The sequence below is a fragment of the Eubalaena glacialis genome, chromosome X (assembly GCF_028564815.1).
Source record: "Eubalaena glacialis isolate mEubGla1 chromosome X, mEubGla1.1.hap2.+ XY, whole genome shotgun sequence".
Taxonomy (NCBI): Eukaryota; Metazoa; Chordata; class Mammalia; order Artiodactyla; family Balaenidae; genus Eubalaena; species Eubalaena glacialis.
The window spans coordinates 35175548-35199630 of record NC_083736.1 but is presented as its reverse complement, the minus strand read 5'-3'; the positions used below and the strand labels follow the sequence as shown (position 1 = coordinate 35199630).

The 24083-nt window shown below is 42.0% G+C and overlaps 1 protein-coding gene across 2 annotated transcripts in view; it reads right to left on the bottom strand.

Annotated features, from left to right (window-relative positions):
• SYTL5 (synaptotagmin like 5) overlaps positions 1 to 24083 on the bottom strand; it is a 94737-nt gene that overhangs the window by 27777 nt on the left and 42877 nt on the right. For both annotated transcript variants that reach the window (XM_061178709.1, XM_061178710.1), the window contains exons 3-6: positions 20438 to 20553; positions 18904 to 19012; positions 15841 to 15975; positions 4459 to 4600 (exon numbers count right to left, since the gene is read on the bottom strand). In XM_061178709.1, the coding sequence (XP_061034692.1) occupies positions 4459 to 4600; positions 15841 to 15975; positions 18904 to 19012; positions 20438 to 20553 (502 nt within the window). The remainder of the gene's footprint in view (positions 1 to 4458; positions 4601 to 15840; positions 15976 to 18903; positions 19013 to 20437; positions 20554 to 24083) is intronic.

The following is a 24083-nucleotide window of genomic DNA, read 5'->3' as shown; positions in this document are numbered from 1 at the left end:
AGGCAGACAAGAACATTGAAACAAAGAGATGCTGAGAAATGGGAGAAATTGAGAAGCTGTGACCTTGATCGTCATCTAATTCTACATAGGTCTTCCCTTCATCATGAAAGAGCAAACCTGTTTCATAAAGTACTGTGCTGTATTAAGTTTATTCAACAGAAAATATTTCTCTTTGTGTCTCTTTTTCTCTTAGATCTAAGACTACCTAGATCAGCTAGAATGCAAGAGTGAGATCAATATAGACACTGCCTATATATATGTATGTATACACAGTTGTAGGGAATTTCTGTTAGGGAAATCTAGGTGTTGTTTAATAAAGTATTCATGTATTTGCAGCAACATGGATGCAACTAGAGATTATCATACTAAGTGAAGTAAGTCAGAAAGATAAATACCATATGATATCACTTATATATGGAATCTAAAATATGACACAAATGAACCTACCTATGAAACAGAAACAGACATAGAGAACAGACTTGTGGTTGCCAAGGGGGAGGGGGTTGGGGAGGGATGGACTAGGAGTTTGGGGTTAGCAGATGTAAGCTCTTACACATAGAATGGATAAACAACAAGGTCCTACTGTACAGCACAGAGAACTATAGTCAGTATCCTACAACAAAGCATAATGGCTATTCAGGGTCTTTTGTGTTTCCATACAAACTGTGAATTTTTTTGTTCTAGTTCTGTGAAAAATGCCATTGGTAGTTTGATAGGGATTGCACTGAATCTGTAGATTGCTTTGGGTAGTATAGTCATTTTCACAATGTTGAATCTTCCAATCCAAGAACATGGTATATCCGTTTTTCTTTCTCAAGATAGCCAAAGCAACCTTGAGAAAGAAAAACGGAGCTGGAGGAATCAGGATCCCTGACTTCAGACTATACTACAAAGCTACAGTAATCAAGACAGTATGGTACTGGCACAAAAACAGAAATATAGATCAATGGAACAGGATAGAAAGCCCAGAGATAAACCCACACACATATGGTCACCTTATTTTTGATAAAGGAGGCAAGAATATACAATGGAGAAAAGACAGTCTCTTCAATAAGTGGTGCTGGGAAAACTGGACAGCTACATGTAAAAGAATGAAATTAGAACACTCCCTAACACCATACACAAAAATAAACTCAAAATGGATTAAAGACCTAAGTGTAAGACTGGATACTATAAAACTCTTAGAGGAAAACATAGGCAGAACACTCTATGACATACATCACAGCAAGATCTTTTAAGACCCACCTCCTAGAGAAATGGAAATAAAAACAAAAATAAACAAATGGGACCTAATGAAACTTCAAAGCTTTTGCACAGCAAAGGAAACTATAAACAAGATGAAAAGACAACCCTCAGAATGGGAGAAAATATTTGCAAACGAATCAATGGACAAAGGATTAATCTCCAAAATATATAAACAGCTCATGCAGCTCAGTATTAAAGAAACAAAGAACCCAATCCAAAAATGGGCAGAAGACCTAAATAGACATTTCTCCAAAGAAGACATACAGATGGCCAGGAAGCACATGAAAAGCTGCTCAACATCACTAATTATTAGAGAAATGCAAATCAAAACTACAATGAAGTATTACCTCACACCTCAGAATGGCCATCATCAAAAAAAAAATCTACAAACAATAAATGCTGGAGAGGGTGTGGAGAAAAGGGAACCCTCTTGCACTGTTGGTGGGAATGTAAATTGATACAGCCACTGTGGAGAACAATATGGAGGTTCCTTAAAAAACTAAAAATAGAACTACCATACGACCCAGCAATCCCACTACTGGGCATATACCCTGAGAAAACCATAACTCCAAAAGAGTCATGTACCACAATGTTCATTGCAGCTCTATTTACAAAATAGCCAGGACATGGAAGCAACCTAAGTGTCCATCGACAGAAGAATGGGCAAAGAAGATGTGGCACATATATACAATGGAAGATTACTCAGCCATAAAAAGAAACACAATTGAGTTATTTGTAGTGAGGTGGATGGACCTAGAGTCTGTCATAGAGAGTGAAGTAAGTCAGAAAGAGAAAAACAAAACCATATTCTAACACATATATATGGAATCTGAAAAAAAAAATGGTCATGAAGAACCTAGGGGTAAGACAGGAGTAAAGACACAGACCTACTAGAGAATGGACTTGAGGACACGGGGAGGGGGAAGGGTAAGCTGGGAGAAAGTGAGAGAGTGGCATGGACATATATACACTACCAAACGTAAAATAGATAGCTAGTGGGAAGCAGCCGCATAGCACAGGGAGATCAGCTCGGTGCTTTGTGACCACCTAGAGGGGTGGGATAGGGAGGATGGGAGGGAGACGCAAGAGGGAGGAGATATGGGGATATATGTATATGTATAGCTGATTCACTTTGTTATACAGCAGAAACTAACACACCACTGTAAAGCAATTATACTCCAATAAAGATGTTAAAAAAAAACCCTATAATGGGAAAGAATTAAAAAAAAGAATATATATATATATATATATATATATATATATATATATATATATACGTGTGTATAACTAAATCACTTTGCTGTCCAACAGAAATTAACACAACATTGTAAATCAACTATACTTCAATAAAATAAAAAAATAAAGAAGTATTCATGTAAAGGCTGTTAGTTTTGAGGGTACTAGCACATGACAAGGGTGATTCCCTCCCACCCCCACCCCACCAATGATGGTACTTAGGAAGGTAAGCCTTGTTTTGAGAACAAACTTGACTAACTTACTAGTTACTGGACTGATAGTCTGCTGCTACCCATTGGTACAGCTGTACCAGCTGTTCAAATTTCTTAAATACTTCTGTATCAGCTACTCCCAGTCCATCTCCCCTTCCCTGTGCTCCCCTCCTCCACAACCCTAGTTCTCCCCACAATCCAGGTTACTGTACGGCATGGATGGGCCCCCAGGATGCTGCCCAACCTTGTGCCAGGGTCTGTTCTGATGGCTCAGTGCCCATGCCATACCAGTTGCTAAATATTTTGAATACCATTCCTTGTTAGGTTGCCAAAGCAGTGAGTGCAATCACCAACTATGCACGCACTTTTCTGGCTATTGAACAGTACTGCTTGCTGAGCTTAGTATAAATATTGATAAAATTTTAAATATGCCTTTTATCAGCAAATTTAATTTAGACTATAAGTATTTAAATACACTTATTAATTATTATTCAATCTGTCTGAGTGCCTTTTGGCTCTTCCCTAAAAATATCTATAGAATCTGGATGCTCACAACCTCCACGTCTATCTCCCTGTTCCAAAGCTCAGTTTCTTGCCTGCAGTAATGCGACGGCCTCCTTCTTAACTGGCCTTCTGGCTTCCACTCTTATTCCCCTACAGCTGCTTCTCAGAAAAGCCCCCAGTTCCTGTATAAACAGAAGCCAGATGATCTCACTAGTCTGCTGAAAACCCTTCAACTGCCCTCATCTTATCCAGAGTAAATGCCGAAGTGCATACAGTGGTCTACAAGACCCTATCTGGCCCTACTACCCCTTTGAACTCATTTCCTAGTACTCCTCCCTTCGTTCACTCACAACAGCCACGCTGGCCTCCTTGTTCGTCCTTGAACACACCAGGTATGCTCTCACCTCAGGATCTTTGCACTGGCTGCTCCTCCAGGGGCATTAAAGATCTTTTAGACACTGGTGAAATAAGGGCACTGACTATGCAAGATGGAGGTCAGCCATAAAGTGACTGGAACAACCTTCCTGTAATGTACTTGCTGAATATCAGTGCTGTCCCAGCATGGATGAAAACCTTGCCCCAGACTCCTGCATGGCGAATTCTTCCACTTCCTTCAAGTCTTTGCTTGACCAGGGCTTGGCATGTAGTAGGCCCTCATTAAATACTGGCTGAATCAAAGAATTGTAGTTTGTATATAAAGATTTCTTAAACATAGATGTCAGCTATATATATGGAGTTTCCTGCTTAATCAAAAAATCTAGTAGATGTTCATTCATTCAAAAGAACAGCTTATACACACACACACACATACACGCACACACACTATGTGATTTAAGTCTCCATTACGTGTTTATTTTAATGGATGTATAGAAAAGAAAACGATAAAAATATTTCAAGGGTCTAGGTTTCCTAATTTAAATTGGTTTCGAAAATTTTTAGAACAGTCAAGATCTTGACAAGCAACATGGAAGATCAAAATCAGAGACTGCTGAACATTATTTAAATTTTATTGAAACCATATAGCCGTTGATACCCCCATCAAACAAATTCCACCTTTGAACCTGCTCTTTCCCTTTCCTTCTCACTTGAGGCCTCCTGCCAGGAGCTAAGGATGCAGGAGGTTCAGTCCTGATAAAGAAGCATCTATGTTAACCAAGATAAACAACATGGTCTCAGGTACAGAGAGCTGAAGCCCAGCCATGCCAGGGTGGTGAGGCTTAGTCCCAGAAGGGGGAGTGTTCCTTCACATCCGTGTACTTACTCGATTGCTGACTGAGGTCACGCTGCGTGTGCTTGGGGCCGGTGACCTCTGAGTGACTGGGGTCACACCATTGCTCTGGATGCTCCTTGGAGTCCCAGGACCAGCTTCCTGCTCGTTGAAATCTGATGAACCAGTGCTTCCCCTAAATGAGAAAGAATATTCTGACTTTAAAATGGAAGCAGAGCAGCGACGAAAGACACAGTCAGGGAAAAGCTTCCAAGAAAACAATGGCAACACGTGAACCCCATGAGGTACACCTTCAGGGGCTCATGGGGTTCAACGTCATTTGTCTGACTCCAGGGTCTTCGTAATTGAACTTACCTCTCCACCTTTTCTTCCCACACTCCCAGCCAGCCCAGGTTCCCTACAATTTTTTCAGCTTACCATGCTTGTGCACATGCTTCCACTTCTAAGGCTTTTGCTCACGTTCTCCCCACATGATACGCCCTATTTGCCATTCTCTGTTTATCCAAATCTTCCCCATCCTTCAAGGGCCAGATGAAGTCCAGCCTCCCCAGTCATGCCTTCCCTGTCTATCACAGGCCTTGTCAACCTCTGCTCTAGTCAATTTCTGGTGATTTACAGTCTTTGCCAAACTATGTAGAAGTTGCCTACACAATGTCTTGTTTGGCTCTTTAACAGATACGTGGGCGTTGGTACCTCTTTCAACTGTGAGCTCCTTGGGGACAGAGTTGATGACATATTTACCATGATATCTCTAGCACCTTCACAATATCTTGGTGCAAAGGAAGCACTCAGTACCTATGTAATCAAAGATTGGCAATTATATTTTCTCAGTATTGTTTTTAGTGACCGACTCATGGCGCACATTTAATGAATGTAGGATAAAAATAATGACATTTTGTAAATGGGTTTGATTCACTTTCATGTTTGCTAAACCTGATTCAATTCCATTCAATAATGATTAATGAAAAAACAGTTCCTGCCTGGAGGTGATCACAATTTTCTTATTAAATGGAGCTTCACAAGTAAATAAGTTTTGACAAATTAGAGTTTAAGAGAAGTGTTTGTTCTTTTATTCTTTGTTCTCAGTGAGTACAAAATATGCTAAATGGGAAAATATAAGCCCTTGTGAATTTCACCCTTTCAGTTACTATTTTAATAAGTTATAAGTGCACCTATAATAATAAACATCTTCTTGTTAAAGCACAATAGTGATGGTTAATAGTGATTAGAGCTCACAGTTGAGCCAATAAGAGGAGAGACTTATAGGAATAAAGGAAGGGCAGTTTTTAAAAAGAATGATGGTGCATGGGTCACTACTAGAAGATAAATCTGGCAGAAGAAAGAATCAGCAATGACCAGTGGAGCTGTCAACCACAGCCTGTAAGTTTGTTCAAGGCTCTGCACCAGAGAAGCCACCAAAACCAAATATGCCCTAATTGATACGAGCAGCCACCAACACCATCGATAATTATGCAAATAGCAGCTGCATTTACTGAGTGTTTTCTAGGTGGTTGACACTCTCCATTCCGCAACATACATGTTAAAAAAAAAAAAGGTATTAACATTCCTATTTTGAAGATAAAGAAACTGAGTCTTGGAGAGGTTAAGCAATTTTTCCATACATGCATGCGTGTGTGTGTGTGTGCATACACGACAGAGTTAGTATATGACAAAGTCAGGATAAAAACAGAATTGTCTGCTTATCCAAAGCCTGCACTCATGCTCATGCTAGTTTCTCACATTGAATATTCATCATTTCACCACGATCAAATTGTCACAGCCAGGCAGGTTCTACATGGATAGAATGTAGAAGAAGAATGCTATCAAGAAGAAGATAATGAAAGGATCAGAGACCTGAGAGTTAGTTTCTTACAATTCGATTAAGAGAGCTAGGAACATTTTCTGGGTAGTAGTCCTTCGATACTACACAGAAACAGACCCTGCTGCTTCTTTCTAGAAGCAGTACTTTGAATAAATTATAATACTATGGACTCTGCTCAGGAGGGGTCTATGACTGTGTCTTTTGAGTCTAACAACAAGAAAATAAAATTTTGTGATTAAATACATTGATACAATTTGAAATTCTAAGTTCCCTGGTGATTTACCTGAGCCCTCCTCTCTCAGGTGCTACAGTTCTACATTTGACAACAGTTAAATATATTCATACCTTTCCCAAGTGATGCTGCTTTATTCTCAGAAGTCCAACTTAGAAGGGTCTTAGAGACCTACCCAGTGATGCTGTCCTGTGTTCATAGGTTCTCTACTCTTATAACAATACTACCACAAAAATCTCTCTCCCTCCTGTTTTCGGTAAAATCTCCTTAAAAAATAAAGGCTAGGACTGAATCTTGCAGAAAGGAGCCCAGACGTTATGATCCAAGGGGATTTATGTGGGTATTTCTGCTTGTGTCTGTGCTGAAGGTCCTCTCAGACCCAGGTGGTTTTGGAAAAGTCCCCATCATGGATTAGCCTTGCTAGAACCCAAAGTCCTACTTATGTGGAAGCTCTGGCAGAAGTTGATTAATTGTGGTGATGACATTCAAGAGGCTATCCTGTAATAAGGAAAAAAGTCTTGTGATCATAAACCAGCTACTGGAAATTACTGTTGCCAGAAGCATTATCTCAAAAATGGCATATACTTTCACATTTATCCCTGACATTTACTGTGAGCGTCTTAAAAATATTTTCCTCTCAGTTGAATGTTGCAGTTGATTAAACTAGAAAAGACTTAGTCTAATGAGGCGGAATATCATAAATATTTGGGTGCCAACTCTTTTAGACATTATGTAAAATCTGACATAAAATACATGAATCTTCGCCTCTTAAATAGAAAGAGGATAAAAGCTTCCTCAAGCCTAAATCAGAGAAATTTAAAGTTCAATTAAGAAAGAGCTATTTTTGATCCTGGTATCTTGTTACTGATATTTAAATTAGAAGTATTAGAAATCAGTGCTACCAAACCTTGAAGCTGAACTTGGCTTAGGGGGAAACCGACAAGAAAAAGATACACTTATCTCGTTCTAATAGGGCCCGAAGTATGCGGAATATGACACTGTCTGGGGAGCTTGGAAATTCTGAGTTACTTGAAAGACACATTTCCTAGGGTAAGAAAGAGTGTCATTTACTTTAGCTCATGAGATGCTTTTTAAAAGCCTTCTGTTGTGTTATCTGTAACTTCATGCTGGCCCAAAACCTTGAAAACGGCTTCCTAGATAAAGAATCCAAGGATAGGGGACAGAGACCCTAATTTAACGAGTTGCCTTTCTGGTTTACACAGCAGTCTCCCAGGAGTTGGAGCCCGGAAGGAATTTCCCAGGATTCAACCTTCCCAGAGCAGGCTGACGAGGTCGAGCCTGTGCCTGCCTGGGTACATGAGTGCTCCCCTAAAGATCAGCCAAAGGCAGCATTAACCTTAGAGATACTACACTCACTGGGGCAATGAGGCTAGGGCATAACATGACACAGAGGCGACACGACATTCGTTCTGCAGTTTACGCGCCTTCCTAACTTCTTTTAGTTATTTCAGATCTGAAATAAGTATGGAAGAGACAGGCAAGGGAGGTTGTAGTTAGAAAGTGACGCGAGCCTGTTAAATGGGAAAGAGGTGTTAAAAAGGAGAAACAAAAGGGAGAAAAGCTGTACGTGGCTCAACCTTCCAGTTTTTGGTGATCCCCAAACGCAACGTCTTTGTCAACACCGTCTTATGCGAGCTGGGTGGCCCTCACCCTTGGTTGCACATCAGAAACATCGGGGGAGGTTTTAAACATCCCCATGCCCAGGCCACACCCAAGACTAACCACATCAGAGCCTCTGGGCACGGGATCTAGGCAGCCACGTGTTTTACCACCGCTCCCGCATCCCCTACCACCAGCCAAAGCTGATAAACACTGGCCTAAACTGTGGATGGGTTTAAATTCATTGATCTCAGGCATCTCTCCAACTGCCTTGTCGTTTCCTCTCATAGCACGATTTTCTTTATTCAGCACGGTGCTCGCATCAAAAGAGCGGAGCTGTCCTCACAGCTTAGATTGCTTCTGTGTCAGTGAGTGAATGTATGGCACCAGGGGTCCGCAAACTATGGCCCCTGTATCGAATCGGCCCACCACCTGTTCTTGTATAGCCCATGAGCTAAGAGTGGTTTTACGTTTTCAAGTGGTTGGGAAAAAAAAAAAAAAAAAACTCAAAAGAAGAATATTTTGTGATGTGAAAATTATGTGAAACTCACATTTCAGTGCCCATAAAGTTTTCTTGTAATGCAGGCACGCACATTCACCTTTTGTTTTGTGTACAGCTGCTTTCACGTGCCTGCCAACTAAAAATTGGCACTTGCCATCTGCCTCTACAAGGATGAAGTCACTAACCACTGCAGCTGCTGATCTTCAACACCCCCTGAAAGGAATTCAAGGTGGAGATCAGGAATGAGGCCCTCTGTGCTCTGGGAAAAACTGGCAGAATAGGCCTTCAGATAGTTAGATATTTTCAGAAGATTTTATGAGCCCAGTTCTTGCCTCTCTTTGTATCTAGAAAAGCACTGGAATCATTAGTGGTGACGTCTGCTCCTCGTGACTAGCAGCCAGCCTCTGCCAACATGTGTGCTTCACTGCACGTCCCCCTTTCACTAAAATCATATATAACACTGACCATCCGCCTGCCTCTCTGGAGCAGTTCCTCAGAGCTCTCTGAAATGCTGTCTCCAAGACTATAGTCCTCATTTTGCCCCCAGGAAAACTTAACTCACAACTCCCATGTTGTGCATTTTTTTTCAGTCGACACTACAACAGCAAAAAATATTAACTATCTGTACCTTTACAGAAAAGTTTGTTGGCCCCTGTGTGTGTGTGTGCCTGACTACACAGGCACACACACACACAGGTATGTGTGTCTCCATTTAAAAACCAGACTCCTTGGAGAGGTCAACACACCCCAAAGGAATGAATTTCTGGTACTGGGTGTGTGTGTGTTATACTTAGGCACAAATGAACCACCCTAAGAGCTCTTGAACTCTGAATTAGAGAAGCAGATAAATATGGAAGTGTTTGATGGTTTTTAAATGTTTAGGGTTTCCTCAAAGAATCTGTTTCCTTTAAAAAGACTCTCTAAAATGGAGCAGACAGTCATCATGAGGGAAGGACTCTGGGTATGAGGAAAAAGAAAATTAAGAACAGGTAGAACTCTCCGTCTGATAATATTTTGGTCGTTTACAATCACAACAAAATTCTGTTCCCACATCTAGTTTCTAAAGAATGGCTGGAAGCCAGTTGGAGGAGAGGCCAGCAGCCATGAAAAACCTTGGGTAGACTAGAAGTCAGAGCAAGAAAACCACCTGCCCTCCCCCGCTAGACAGCGAGGAAAGCAAGTGCTTAGCAGAACTGAGCTTTCAGTAACTAAATGGAACAAGCACTTACTCTGTACTTAGTAGTTCAGATTTGCTAAACTCTTGTTCTACCTGTAATGCTATGTTGCTCATAAGAAAAAAGTTACCAAGGAATCCAAAGCCATCCATATCCTGGTCCAATGAAGCTCTCCATCTCATCTCTTGTAAACCACATTTCAATTTTACACTCTAAAACCCCTGAACTGTTTGTTTTCTAGCACATGCAAAATTGCTTTATGCCTCTTTCCCTTTGCACTTTCTAGTTCCTCTATCTAGAATGTTCTTCTTACCTCTCTTCACCTGGCCAAGTACTCCTCACTCCCTCAAACTGCTTAGGGACCATCTCCAGGAAGCTTCCCTGAATCCTCTGGAAGGTTAAATGCCTATCTCTGGTTTTTCCATAGCACATAGATATCTTTTTAGCATGATACCATACTGTCTTGAAATTATTTGTTTAGTCATCCCAACCTTCCCTGCCAAACTGGAAGTTCACGAACGGGTAGAAAAGTAGCATTAACTAAGATCTTCCACATTTACCACTTGGCATATAGTACTAGGCTAATAATGTTGGCAGAGCTTTGTGTTGAATTCATTTGTATAAATAAAATGCATAGGTGGGAAACAATTGGAGAAATGACAAGATAACAAGGAGGCGGCTTCCGGCTTACAATCATTTGGCCACAACGATGAGCAAGTCAAGAACCCAAGTTGTAGGGGCTTCCCTGGTGGCGCAGTGGTTGAGAATCTGCCTGCCAATGCAGGGGACACGGGTTCGAGCCCTGGTCTGGGAAGATCCCACATGCCGCGGAGCAATTAAGCCCAGTGCGCCACAACTACTGAGCCTGCGCTCTAGAGCCTGTGCTCCGCAACAAGAGAGGCCGCGATAGTGAGAGGCCCGCGCACCGCGATGAAGGGTGGCCCCCGCTTGCCACAACTAGAGAAAGCCCTCGCACAGAAACGAAGACCCAACACAGCCAAAAATAAATAAATAAATAAATAAAGAAAAAAAAAAAAAAAAAAAAAGAACCCAGTTGTAGTTCAACCTAAGTATAGTGTCAAGGGTCTGGCTGAACTCCCGATCTCCATACTGCCTCACATTATTGACGTTATAATAAGGAACGTCACATGTATATAAAGAAAACATAAATCAGGGGCTGAGCAACTGGTGGTCTGACACTCTGCACCTTTGGAGGAGGTCCGAGAGCAGTTAGGGAGGGATGCTGTAGCAGACATCGGTGCCCCCGCCCCTTTCACCTCAGCACTCACCTCTATCCACAGAACTCACCTCCTCTATCCACAGAATCCTGTTTACTAGGAACACCCAGAACTTTACACCTGAGGATTTTTTTGGATCCCAAGAGCATGGAGCTCCTGTGCACAGAACAAGTCAGAAGTGCCGGAGAGTAAGTGCCCCAAAATTAGCCCTCAACCAATGATGAACAGGGAGCTGGTTTATAACGACCCCAGATTCCTGATCTCTTAACTGGATAACTCTGAGAAGTGTTCTAGCCTGTCTCTTACAGGTGTCCACCGAGATTGAATGCTAGTTGCCACAGTGGTAACTGGCTTAATGACACACTCTTTTTGGCTCCCCTCCCTTGCCTGGCTCACTACCTCCACTCCCCTATCTGTGTGTTCCAAGACCACATCCTAAGTAAATTACTTGCTTTGGAATTCTTACATCAGGGTTTTCTTCTGGAGGAATTCCAATCAAGATAGGTATGTATGGTGGGCAAAGGATGTGTTGAAAAGGGATGGTCTTGAGTTGTAAGTTTCTCGCTGAAGAATTATTTGGCAACTCTAGACCTCATGTAACTCCCACTGATATGGTCACAGTTCAAGTAAACTACAGACTCTCATGATTCCACACTCCCTCACCTCTTCTATCACCTATCCATCACTTCATGGAAGTATTGATAAGATTCAATACTGCGGGCTGCTGTGAATAGTGTGGTTCCTGCTTTTGGATCAGAGCCAGCCAAAGCAGCTTGTGAAGCTTCACAGAGACTGTGACAGTCAGTCCTGGGCTTCCTAGAGAGCAATTAAGAACAACTGGAGAAAACTGGAATGTGCTTGGGCAGGGGGTGGGGGTGGGGATATGAGAAACTGGTTGGTTATCAGAAGGTACAGGTTCCCATGGTTAAATGCTTGCCACATCCCCCAATGTCATGATAGAAATGCTGCTGAGAAGCACAGCAGCATCCTTTATCCATTTGTTACTGAACAGAATAAATTTTCAGTTCCAAGTTCCACTTTTCCTTTCTGTTTTTTAGGGGACACTGCTGATGTCCCACCCAGATCCCCTCAGGTCCATTTTACCAGGCTCCACACATGCATCCCTAGCTTCTGGGTGCTTTTCTGCTAATGGCTTGCACCTATGACCTTCAGAGATTTGCCTTTAGCATTGGAGGCCAAGACATGCCTTGAGGTGTGCCTCCCCTGACCCTCAGTTAAATCTGAATTTCAGATAAACAATCAAGAAGTTTTTCGTATAAAAATATACTACTATTTACGTAGTATATGAAAATAAGATTTCATGAAACATGCTTTTTAAAAAGTTCTTTATCTGAAACTAAAATTTACCTGGGCATCCTGTGTCATTATTTGCTCAATATGGAAACCCTGTCTAAGGGAACCTACAGACAATGACTGATTGGGACAGAAGTGCAATGGCCCAGCTGCTCAAAATGGAAAAACCTGGAGACACTTTATGTTCCAGAATCCCTTGCAGGATCAAGCTGAGTTCTCAAACTCAGACCTCACCTGAGATAGCACATTGCTTATCTTCCTCCTTTTCTTTATTCTGTCTTTCTTATTCCCTTACTGGTTCCTCCTGGAATCATTTCAATTAATAAATTCCTCACTTAGGAATCCTTGCCTGAGGGTTCGTTTCTAGGAGAGTATGATTTAAGATAGATATCTCACAAATCACACCATAACGACAAGTCATCACGGCGTGAAAGGAATTAGGAGTCACTGCCTTGAAGAGCATTCTGTTTATCAATTATAGTTCACATTTACATTCTTTTTAAAAAATCTCATCTGCCTCATGTGTCAAGTCCCTAGCAACCAGTGAAGAGCCATTTGCCATGTTCCTCTGAGAGGCTGCTGAGGCTTGACTAAGCCGTTCACACATTTCCCTGCTTTGAAACTACTGAAAAGAAATAAACTCTAACCAGGCGTCTACTAAAACATCATTTCTACTCTGATATGTTATGAGTTTTAAAAAAGGATGCCCAAGCCCAACTGCTTCAGGAAAAGAGCAACAAACTATGAAAACACATGCACTGAGGAAGAGAAAGGGGAATTAATTGCTAAGCTAGGTCAGGTAATAGACCAAAGAGACCAGAATCTTGCAATTCTCTTTTGGGGAAGTTGCTGTTCCATATTAAAAATGATTCATAGGGGAGGCTGCAATTCTGCTTGCAGAACCTAAGGAGAAAAGAGTCTGCCAGTTTTACCACTTGGCTTTGCAGAATTATTGCAGCTCCAAGCAAACAAAAAGGAGTTAACATCTTTACGTGATGCGAGTGAAGAAAAGATGGGCCACCTCCTGCCCCAACTTTTCTAAGGAATAATTTTGGGACAAGGTAATTCATCTTGCTGTGGCAGTCCATTAATGAACCATCACTGTGATAAATACACGTTCTAGGAAAAGGACACGTTGTTCTACTGATTTCCCAAACATCCTGACTCTCTTCCTTCATGCGAAATCATTGTTCTTGGCATGCTTCAGCCAAAGCACCCTGACTGCTATATTCTATCTATAAACCATCTCGGGTATTTACAATTTAAAATATAAAATCTACTTAGGGACGACCTTCCAGTTTACAACAAGAAAACCCCTGGGTCAATACACCAGTCTTTGGTAAAACATGTCCATATGGCTTTATAGCTTTAACTGCATGGGTCCGTTTATACACGGACTTTTCTCCCACAGTAAATACTATAGTACTACACGATACACAGCTGGGTGAAGCCTTGGATACAGAGGAACCGTGGATAGAGAGGGCTGACTGTCAAGTTATACTCGGATTTTTGACTGGGCAAAGTGCGTGTGTTGGGGGGTGGTCGGCGCCCCTAACCCCTGTGTTATTCCAGGGTCAACTGTATTTATACCCAGCAGTAGTTAAGACACAAGGAATAAACCTAGGCAGATAGATTCTGAAAGAACGGCGTAAGCAATGTGATACTGGAGAGCATGCCCCTTACTGTTGTTGAGTAACTGTAAGACAAATTAATTTAAAATGGAATAATTTAATGTTTGTTGGGCCAGGAGACTTTAAGTGTTTTTAACGGGGGACTCCATCTTTCCTCGTTATATATATATATTTTCCCTTTTAAATGCCAGCCTGAAATATGAGCCAAGAGGGCTTCTCCATTGAGTCCCCATGAGGCTGAACAAAAATAGCAACACTAAGCGAGTTGCTTATCATCTCTAAATAATCTTGATCACTGTCTGAGAGTCAGGAATTCAGCAGTCAAAACCAAAAATGAGCTTTTTTCTTTATATAAAGTTTTTGTGGGACACGACAGGGGGCTACCCCAAGGGAAGTCAAAGGAAATGACTTCGAGGACAAACGCAACCAGGGTTTAAAGTATTTTTTTATCATAAAGGAAATAAATCTACATTCTTAAAAATTTGGAAAAGAGTGAATACAGTGATAATCTTTTGATAGTGGATGAGAAGTGATTTATTTTATGCTTATTTTTTTGGGTGCAGTTTTACATAAAGTGACACTAGTTTGCAGGAATGCTTCAGGGCAGGGGTCCGGTAGCAGTCCGCAGCCTGTTAGGAACAGGGCCGCACAGCAGGAGGTGAGCGGCAGGCGAGCGAGCGAAGCTGCATCTGACGCTCCCCATCGCTCGCATTACTGTTGGAACCATCACACCCCCCTCCACCCCACCCCGTGGAAAAATTGTCTTCCACAAAACCGGTCCCTGGTGCCAAAAAGGCTGGGGACCCCTGCTATAGGGGAAAAGGTATCAGTATGAGAGTACCTGTGCTCTTAATGAAACATGAGCGTAGATCTTTTTTCTCATCGTTGCCTTTGATAATACACTGGTCATGAAAATAAGCCTTGACTTATGCCCCAACAGGATAAAGAACATCAAGCCTGATATGAAATGACTACGCTCTTGGCTATCCTTTCTCTCTTTACTTTTCTTGACAAGGTGATAGCTCTATGCATAGGAGATCTGAGGAGCTGGCCCACTGACAACAAGTTAGAGGTGGTGGAACTAGAAAGAAGTGGAATTTATGGAAATTCTCTGAGGCGATTCAAATGAAATTATTTTTAATTTTTTAAAAGCTGCAGGGGACTTCCCTGGTGGCGCAGTGGTTAAGAATCCACCTGCCAATGCAGAGGACAGGGGTTCGAGCCCTGGTCTGGGAAGATCCCACATGCTGCAGAGCACCTAAGCCCGTGCGCCACAACTACTGAGCCTGCACTCTAGAGCCCGCAAGCCACAACTACTGAGCCCGTGTGCCACAACTACTGAAGCCCACCGCATCTAGAGCCTGTGCTCAGCAACAAGAGAAGCCACTGCACTGAGAAGCCCATGCACCGCAACGAAGAGTAGCCCCTGCTCGCCACAACTAGAGAAAGCCCGCACGCAGCATCAAAGACCCAACACAGCCAAAAATAAATAAATAAATAAATTTATATTTTTTTTAAAAAAAAAAGCTGCAAGGAATGTATATGACACTTAGAGGTTTCTTTTTCAGAAGCTTAAACAGAAAAATATCAAGAAATCAATGAAAATAATTTATTTTCCTGGATCTCTCCATCTGAACTGCAGCCCTGAGTCCCAAAACATCAAGTCTCAGCCGTGCAGGTAACACAGATGATTTCAATAGCTGTAATTCCAGAAGTGTAAGTGCTTTCCATTTCAACTGAAAAATATCCTCCTGGCTTTTCACATTATGTGTTAGATCTCCGAGAGGGAATACTTGACAGGTACCTAGAAGCACTGTTTGGATGGAAATACATCAACCTTATCCTCAGGCTATTCCATTGGCCAATCTGTATGTGTCTTACCTGTCTGAACCAGGGGCTGACTTTAAACTCCGAAAATTTTGGCTGTCTAAGTCCAAGCTGTAGCTCCGCCCGCTTTCAGTTTTTGAAGTTACAATTTCTCCTCTGGTTGCTGATCTGAACTTGCTAAGAAGAAATCTGAAATTATACATATATATATATTATATATATATATATATAATATATATATATATTTAAAAGCAAGACAAGAAAGCATTTAAACATATCATTTCAAGAATACCATTTCTTGTACTTTCAACAGTAAATAATTCTTTTTTCAAGCAGACTTGGGGCTGAGAAATTCTGGGGAGTCCCCAGGGCTTCTGCAGTAGAGTGTCAAAGGTTCTGATAGAGGAGGTTAGGACATTCTCCCAAGGCTGTACCAGTTGCTGGTAAGCCAGGCCTCTGTCCCTTTTAAGAAGAAGACCATTGACTTTGGGGACTCGCCACTGTCACCTGAGAATGGAGAAGCATCGCCTGGGCAGAGCCTGTTTACAGGATGCTGAGAAAAGGGAGCTTGAACTCACCTTGCTCAGAGAGGAGAGCTAGGATGATCCTCTGAGACCAAATGAGGTAGCAACTTATTAGACTGCAGCTCCCTGAGAGCAGCAACTCTGTTCTTCTTGTTCCCTGCTAGGTCCCCTGAATTTAGAGAGATGCCTGGTACGTACTAGAACCCAGCCAATTCTTGTGGAATAAGTGACGGCACCCATGTCCCTGGGGTAATAAGTTTGAACAATGGAATGGCTCATACCAGATGAAATTTGATTGCATTTCCATTTCACTAAATTACTAGGAACTTAAAAAGAGCTTTTCAAAAACCAAGATTCAAGTCACAATCCAGGCTACCAAAGGCCTCAAACATGGACCTTTCCAAATGCACTTGGATTAAAAACCAAAGCTATATTCTTTTTGTGATGGTATCTGGAGAGACCAGTTCATTTACTTTACAGGCTCCAGTTTTCTCAGGGGGAAAAAGTATTCCAGAGGTACTGGGACAATGTTAATAGAATCTGCCAAGTTGTTTCTGTTTCAAAGACCACTAGAAGAATGTCTTGTCAAAGTGTCAGAAGCTTCAATCTAACTGGAAAATTACATTTTTGGTGAGAATAGCAGTTAATATAATGTCAATTTATGCTGCTCTGAGAACCACCTTGTACATGTCCTTACCTCTGCAGTGCTGCTTATGGTGTCTCCTCCACCTGGAACCCCTGTTCCTCCTCTTTTGTTATCCTGGCCCCATCCATCTTTCAAAATCCTCATCAAGTCCCACTTAGAATTTCACGTCTTTCCCGATGGCCCCTGTGCCCTCCCGACATCAATGATCTAAGCCACTTATTTAATATTTAATTATTGGGACTTCCCTGGTGGTCTAGTGGTTAAGAATCTGCCTTCCAATGCAGGGGACGTGGGTTCGATCCCTGGTCAGGGAACTAAGATCCCACATGCTGTGGGGCAACTAAGCCAGCACGCTGCAACTACTGAACATGTGAGCCACAACTAGAGAGCCTGTGTGCCGCAACTACAGAGCCAGACCCAATGCAGCCAATAAATAAGTAAATAAAAAATTTAAAGAATTTAATTATTTATTTCCATATTCTATCTCTTGTAGTTAACTCCTTGTCTTGTTGTTTTAGAAAGGCTTTCAGGCAGCTGATGTTGTCATCTTATGTTTTTCTAAAATCCTTCTGTACAAATTAACTTTTCAGGTGTGGACCTTTGAACCTTTTCCTCCCGACTAGGTGTTATATTCCTTGAAGACAGAAGCATCAGATGCCAGTTTTGAGTTCTAGCAGGGCTCACTGTTGTCTCCTAGCTCCAAGCCCACCATTCTGTAACCCACACAGTGATGCCTGGCCTGGGGTCTGCGCACTACAGCTCCTAGAATGGGCCAGCACTAAAGGTGCCTACAATTAAAGGGGGGTGGTATTCAGTGAGACCAGTTCATTTACTTTACATTCTTGTGTAAGGAGGGGCTTGGTGTCAGAGCGCACCAAGTAACGAGTGACGCACGGGCACAAGGCACTGTGGGAGCCCCGAGGAGCGACAAATGGGTTTAACGTGGTAGGAAGACTCAACACATGGGATGTATGGTCCCTCTAGGCTATCTTTCCCATTCATCTCTGCTAATTAACAAAGACATGGTTAGTCATGAGTCTTTGAGTCAAATGACATTTAGGTTTCCTGCCTACGCACAGTTCAAGATTCTTTAAAAAACAAAACAAAACAGAACAAAATGGACTTTCTGTAGAGACAGATGAAGGCTCAGGCACTGGCAATCCCTCACATTGGCTTCTGCTGAGAACGAAGCCACACTACCCAGAAAGAACCATAAAGCCACTTGGTGTAGATTAGGATTCTCACTCCCTCGGCCACAAAACTGGCCACCAGTTGCCTGAGAAATGGAGACTGCAACAGGCAGGGCTGTGAGGCAACAGTTTGCCTTTGGGTCCTTATGACCTGCACTTTGGGGGCCACTTGACTCTCCCTGATGGAACCTTCTCACTCCGAGTTTACCAGCGCCTCCCTGAATCTTGCTTCCGTGTGTGCCTCCCACTCCTATTCTCAGCACTTGACACATATTTGCTTTCTGAATGAAGTTAGTGAGGTGGCCAATTGATTTCTTCCTTAAGGAGGCCCGCATTTCAAACAGGGGAGATGATGTTTTAAGCCCTATTAATAAATCTCTGATTTGGCTGTTCCAGTTTGCATCAGCACTCAGGTTGGGTGCGGGGGAGGTGTGTTGACCCTACAACAAAGGCAGTTGTCACCTCCTTACAGACAAGACTGGCCCTAGCATGAAGCCTTCTACCCAGAAGTAAAGGACCAGATATGTCAAGTGAAAGAAAAACTCTTACAGGTTCAGGTCAGAAGGGACCTTTATCTAAAACTGAAAGTAATTAAAACTGCATTTCCTGAGGAGAATGATAGGAGAATGTTACCTCGGATGAGTCTCTGACCTTCTCTGGGTCACTTAAGTGACATTAGACTTGAAAAACTAAGGCATCTATTTCACAGGTGACTGGAACAAAGATCAAAGATTCCCTTGAAGAGGCTGGGTCTTACCCCTTTTTCCTGGGCCCATCGTGGCTGGCCTTCCGCCCAGCAGAAAGCGAAGTGTCTGACTTTTCTGCGTTCTGGTGGGTTTGTTCTTGGCTTTGTATTTCTTCAGCTCCTCATTAAAAACAATCAGAAGACAAATTTACATATGAAATGGCCAGAAATGAGAGCAATTTTCTATTCTTCATTCACTTTCCTACATTAGCACAGGACATAGAAGTCTAAAAAATTGGCAATGATGTTCCCATCCATGTTTCCCGGTCACACACTTATTTCTAATCTGTTGAGTGTTCCACAGTTAAATGAGGACTAAGATTGGGACTCATCTGTGGGAGTTTTGCTGAGATCAGCTTTCTAGGGATGACTGCAATGGAGCAACTATACATGATCCCTCTGCAAATATTTTTAGGGAAGGAGCCTGGTTCATGAGAACTCCAAATCCCTAGAGACTGAATTCTAGCATGGGATTCTAGAAACGATACCCTGATTTTTGAGCACACAAGCCAGACTTCCTGGGAGGGCCAACACCTGTGTACACACCTCGCGACTTGAGAGACAGTCTACACTCTGGAAGGTGCTGAGGTTTGAGTGGAGGAAGCAGCCAGAGCTAACTGCTTACTTCTAACTCCACTCTGTCCCTCTGTGGCATCAGACCTGATGTTACCCACCTGGGAAAGCCCTTCCTTGCTACTGTGACACCCAGAAGTGGCACTGGAATCAGGTCCAAGCCTCCCAGCCCTACCCGCCAGACTTAAAAATAAGGGCATTTGTCTCCAGTGTGTGAAAGGGGAGATACCCTAGGAACAGACCAAAAGACACCTGCTCCACCTTTACTACAGCATACCTGAGAAACATGATCCTAAACACAGGTTTGCTCAATATTTAACCAATTAAATTGTAGTCTGAATGCACAGAGTAACGTTCTCAAGGTGGGGTGTTATTTGCATTTGGTGACAGTATAATTCTTCATTGAGTGACACCGTCTTGTGCAATTTCAGGCCATTTAGCATCTCTAAATGCCACTAATTCCCCCATCGTCATTGGGACAACCAAAAATGCCCCCTTGCATATCTCAACACTCCCCTAGCTTGATGGAGGGGGGCACAGTACAAAATATCAGACCTTGGTTGAGAATCACTGGATGAGAAAAAGTAACATTTAAATGAAATCTGAAATACATCCTGTTGAAAAACCAAGGATTGCTTTCACAATGTGAATCATGTAATTCATCTGTTTTATGTTACTTTCTTAAATATTTAGTAAAATATTGGAAGTGCATTCAGGAAAAGACCCATCTGTGATGAAGAAAAATGCCTCCCCTGAAAATCTCAGTGTGCCACATATATGAAAAATCACTGTGGATTTTATTTTCTACCGACTTCCTCTTCCCTTGTATGAATTGCAGATTTAGATTTCATGCCACTGAGTTTTGAAATGACCCAAGGGATTCAGGAAATTCAACTGTTCTCATTTGCTACATAATATAGGGAAGTTATTTAGCCTGCCAAAATGAAGATTAAAACAGTTTTGTTTTAGTTACCTGGACTTCTTCTTAAGATGGACTGTCGGACAACATCAGTGCCCAGAACACTGACGTGCTTGAAACGCTTTGCCTTTTCTTCAAAAAACCATTCACCAGTTACAATCCTTAGCTGTCTACTCAAAAGAAAAGAGGAGAGCATTGAAATTCAATTCTTTAGCCAAATAAACTCTCAAAAATCCTTAATTAAGTAAAAAATAGCCAGTTATTTATAGAGTCCATCTCAAGCTTTGGAGTATTTTATGGTGATTATAATGGCCACTATTAGTTGCATACGTACTATGTACCAGGTACCTGCTAATTGCTCTTCATACTCAATATACTTTTATCCACATAACAACCCTCTGTAAACATTATTATCCCCATTTTATAGATGAGGAAACTGAGACTTAGAGCAATAAAATGATGTGTCTCACACGTAAAGCCAGGATCCCATCCCAAGCAGTCTGGCCTATAACTCAAGTTCTTTTTTGGTTTTTTTTACATTTATTTTATCCAAGTATAGTTGATTTATAATGTTGTGTTAATTTCTGCTATACAGTAAAGTGATTCAGTTATACATATATATATACATTCTTTCTCATATTCTTTTCCATTGTGGCTTATCACAGGGTATTGAATATAGTTCCCTGTGCTACACAGTAGGACCTTGTTGTTTATCCATTCTATTTATAACAGTTTGCATCTGCTACTCCCAAACTCCCAACCCGTCCCTCCCCCCTCCCTTGGCAACCACAAGTCTGTTCTCTATGTCCGTGAGTCTGTTTCTGTTTTGTAAATAAGTTCATTTGTGTCATATTTTAGATTCCACATATAAGTGATATCATATGATATTTGTCTCTTTCTGACTTACTTCACTTAGTATGATAATCTCTAGATCCATCCATGTTGCTGCAAATGGCACTATTTCATTCTTTTTTATGCTATAGCTCAAATTCTTAACCACTGCATCAGTGGGTAAATAATCTTTAATGACAACAGTGGGCAACAAATGAAGGTTTTGAATTATAAAGGGGCCATGATCAGACTCTGTTTTCTTTCTTTCTTTCTTTCTTTCTTTTTAATTTTTTGGCCATGATGCACGGCATGCAGGATCTTAGTTCCCTGACCAGGGATAGAACCTGTGCCCCCTGCAGTGGAAGCACGGAGTCTTAACCACTGGACCACTAAGGATGTCCCAATCAGACTCTGTTTTAGCACGATACCTTGATGTAATATAATGACTGAGCTAGAGTAAAGAGAGAATGGGACAAAGAGACAGGTTGGCCATGGCAACAGTCCAGGAGAGAGATGGCAAAACCCGAGCTAGGGCAATGGCAAGACTAATAGAGAGGAGGAGACAAATTAAAAATGTAGGTGGTAGAAGGACCTGTCTGGGTTTCACAATCAATTGAACGTTGAATGTGGAAAAGAAGGACCTTTGAATAATCACACCCACCTGCAATGGTTACACAAACCCTTTACCCCAGTTACACAGACCTATTTACCATTCTCAGAACATGGCCCATGTTCATTTACTACTTGTCCCAACACCTCTATGGAGGACTGTAATGGAAAATGATGAGGTTGAAAGGTAGGATTGGGTCACATAATGGGAATCTCTGAATGTCAAGCTAAGGAGTTGGAATGCCATTTTGGAGGCACTAGGGAACTCTGGCAGTTTTTCTAAATTTCAGGTTGAATCACAGAATCTCTGGAGCATTGTAAGGGGGAGAAACCAGAAGCAGGAAGGCCAATGAAGAAGTTATTGCAACAGATAGGATAGGAAATGATGAAGATGTGAATCAGGGTATCATGGGGGCAAGAAGTGAAAAGAAAGATAAAGATACTTGGGCCACTATGAAGCAGATAGTTTAGGGGGTCCCTGGAGAAAGAGAACCAGGAATGGCTTTCTTGACATAGAACCCATTTTGGCCTAAGCCATTTTGTGATCTGAGCCTGGCTAAAATACTTGCCCTGGAACAGGTCTCAGTAATTAATGATCTTAAGGGAGGGAATGCAGAAACTAGGGAGGAGCAGTCAAGAAACAATAGTGCAGCCTTGGGGCAGGGTCCTGGTTCCTCAAGGCATATACATAATATCTTTGAGTTCTGCAGGAACTAAGGCCCCCACCCAGGTGGAGGATGGAATGATAATGTTGACCCTCCTGACTTCAATCAACTGAAGCTTGGACTCTGTCAACTTGCTCCAATTCTATGCTGAAGCCCCCTCATGAATATGCATGTACCCTTAGCTTAAAGTTTCCCCAGTTTTGCTGTTGGGGAGACACTGTTTTGAGAACGATCCCTGGTGTTCTCCTTACTTGCTGCAAGTAATAATAAATACTTCCTTCTTCTCCCGATCTTTGGCTTGGCTGTGTCTATTGGCTCAACACCCACCAAGAGGCAAACCCAGTTTTCAGGTAACAACTGAGGATGAAAATCAGCAAGATCGGTGACAAGTCTGACATGGTGGCTGAAGCAAAGCAGCTAGGAGTCAAATAGAGATTTCTAGCCCTAGAGTATTATATCCATGAGATTCAGTACCTGGTTAGACTTAGAAATTAACAATTGGATCTTAAATATAAAAAAAAAATCACTCCAGAAAAATATGTCAATTTGTTCTCCACAGCAATTATCCTGAAATACTACTGAATGTAGGAAACAAAGGTAAGTTATCTATGAAACCCAGTTCTACTACTGGGAAAAAAGTGAAAATGTCATCCTTGGAGCAAATTATTCATTGAATGACCATAGCATGTACATCTCAAATTTCCTCTCAAGTGGCTAGATCATCTATTGAGAAGCAAGGATTATTGGATTAGCTCCAAAACTGTATAAAATACACCCAAACTGAATACTCGAATGGGTTAAATTATTTCTGGATACATCTTAAGTGATCTAGACCTATACATCAGTACTTACGTTGGAAATCTATGTGGTAATTGTTCAATTCTAAATTCTAAAGATGTTGCCTCTAGATTCCTGTCCCTTAATTATTCAATCAAATGCTAATCTAGGTACTGCTGTGATTGAACTTTGCAGAGGGAACTGAAGTTACCTATCAGCTGACCTTAAAATAGGGAGCTTGTCCTGGATTATCTGGGTGGGCCCACTGTAATCACTGAGCCCTTAAAAACAGAGGAAGAAGAAGAGGAAGTTGGATACTGAGATGCTGCAGAATGGGAAGTCAGACAGATTCCAAACGTGAGAAGAGGGCTCTGAGATGCAGAAGTCCATATGCAAGGATCAGAGAGAGAGGCCTCTCGGAGCAAAGGCTGGCTCTTAGCTAACAGCCAGTGGGGAAACAGGAGCCTCGTTCCTACAGCCACAAGGAATCAGAATCTGCCCACCAAAATGAGCTTGGAAGTGGAATCTTCCCAGAGCCTTCTGATAGGAGCTCAGCCAGCGGACACCTTGATTTCAGCCTAGTGAACCGAGAGTAGAGAAACAAGCCAAGCCAAACTAGACTTCTGATCTACAGAACTGTGAGACTGAAACCGAGCAGGACCCTGTGGGGCTCCTGGGCATGGAAGCCTTTCTGTCGTTTCTTATTTGTAGGGAACAGACTCCAGCCTCTGTGACCTTCCCTGAGTTCCAAAGGGCAGATTCGAACAGTTGCTAATCAGAGGAGGGAGGGGATGCAGAGACAAGCAAGGAGCAGCCAA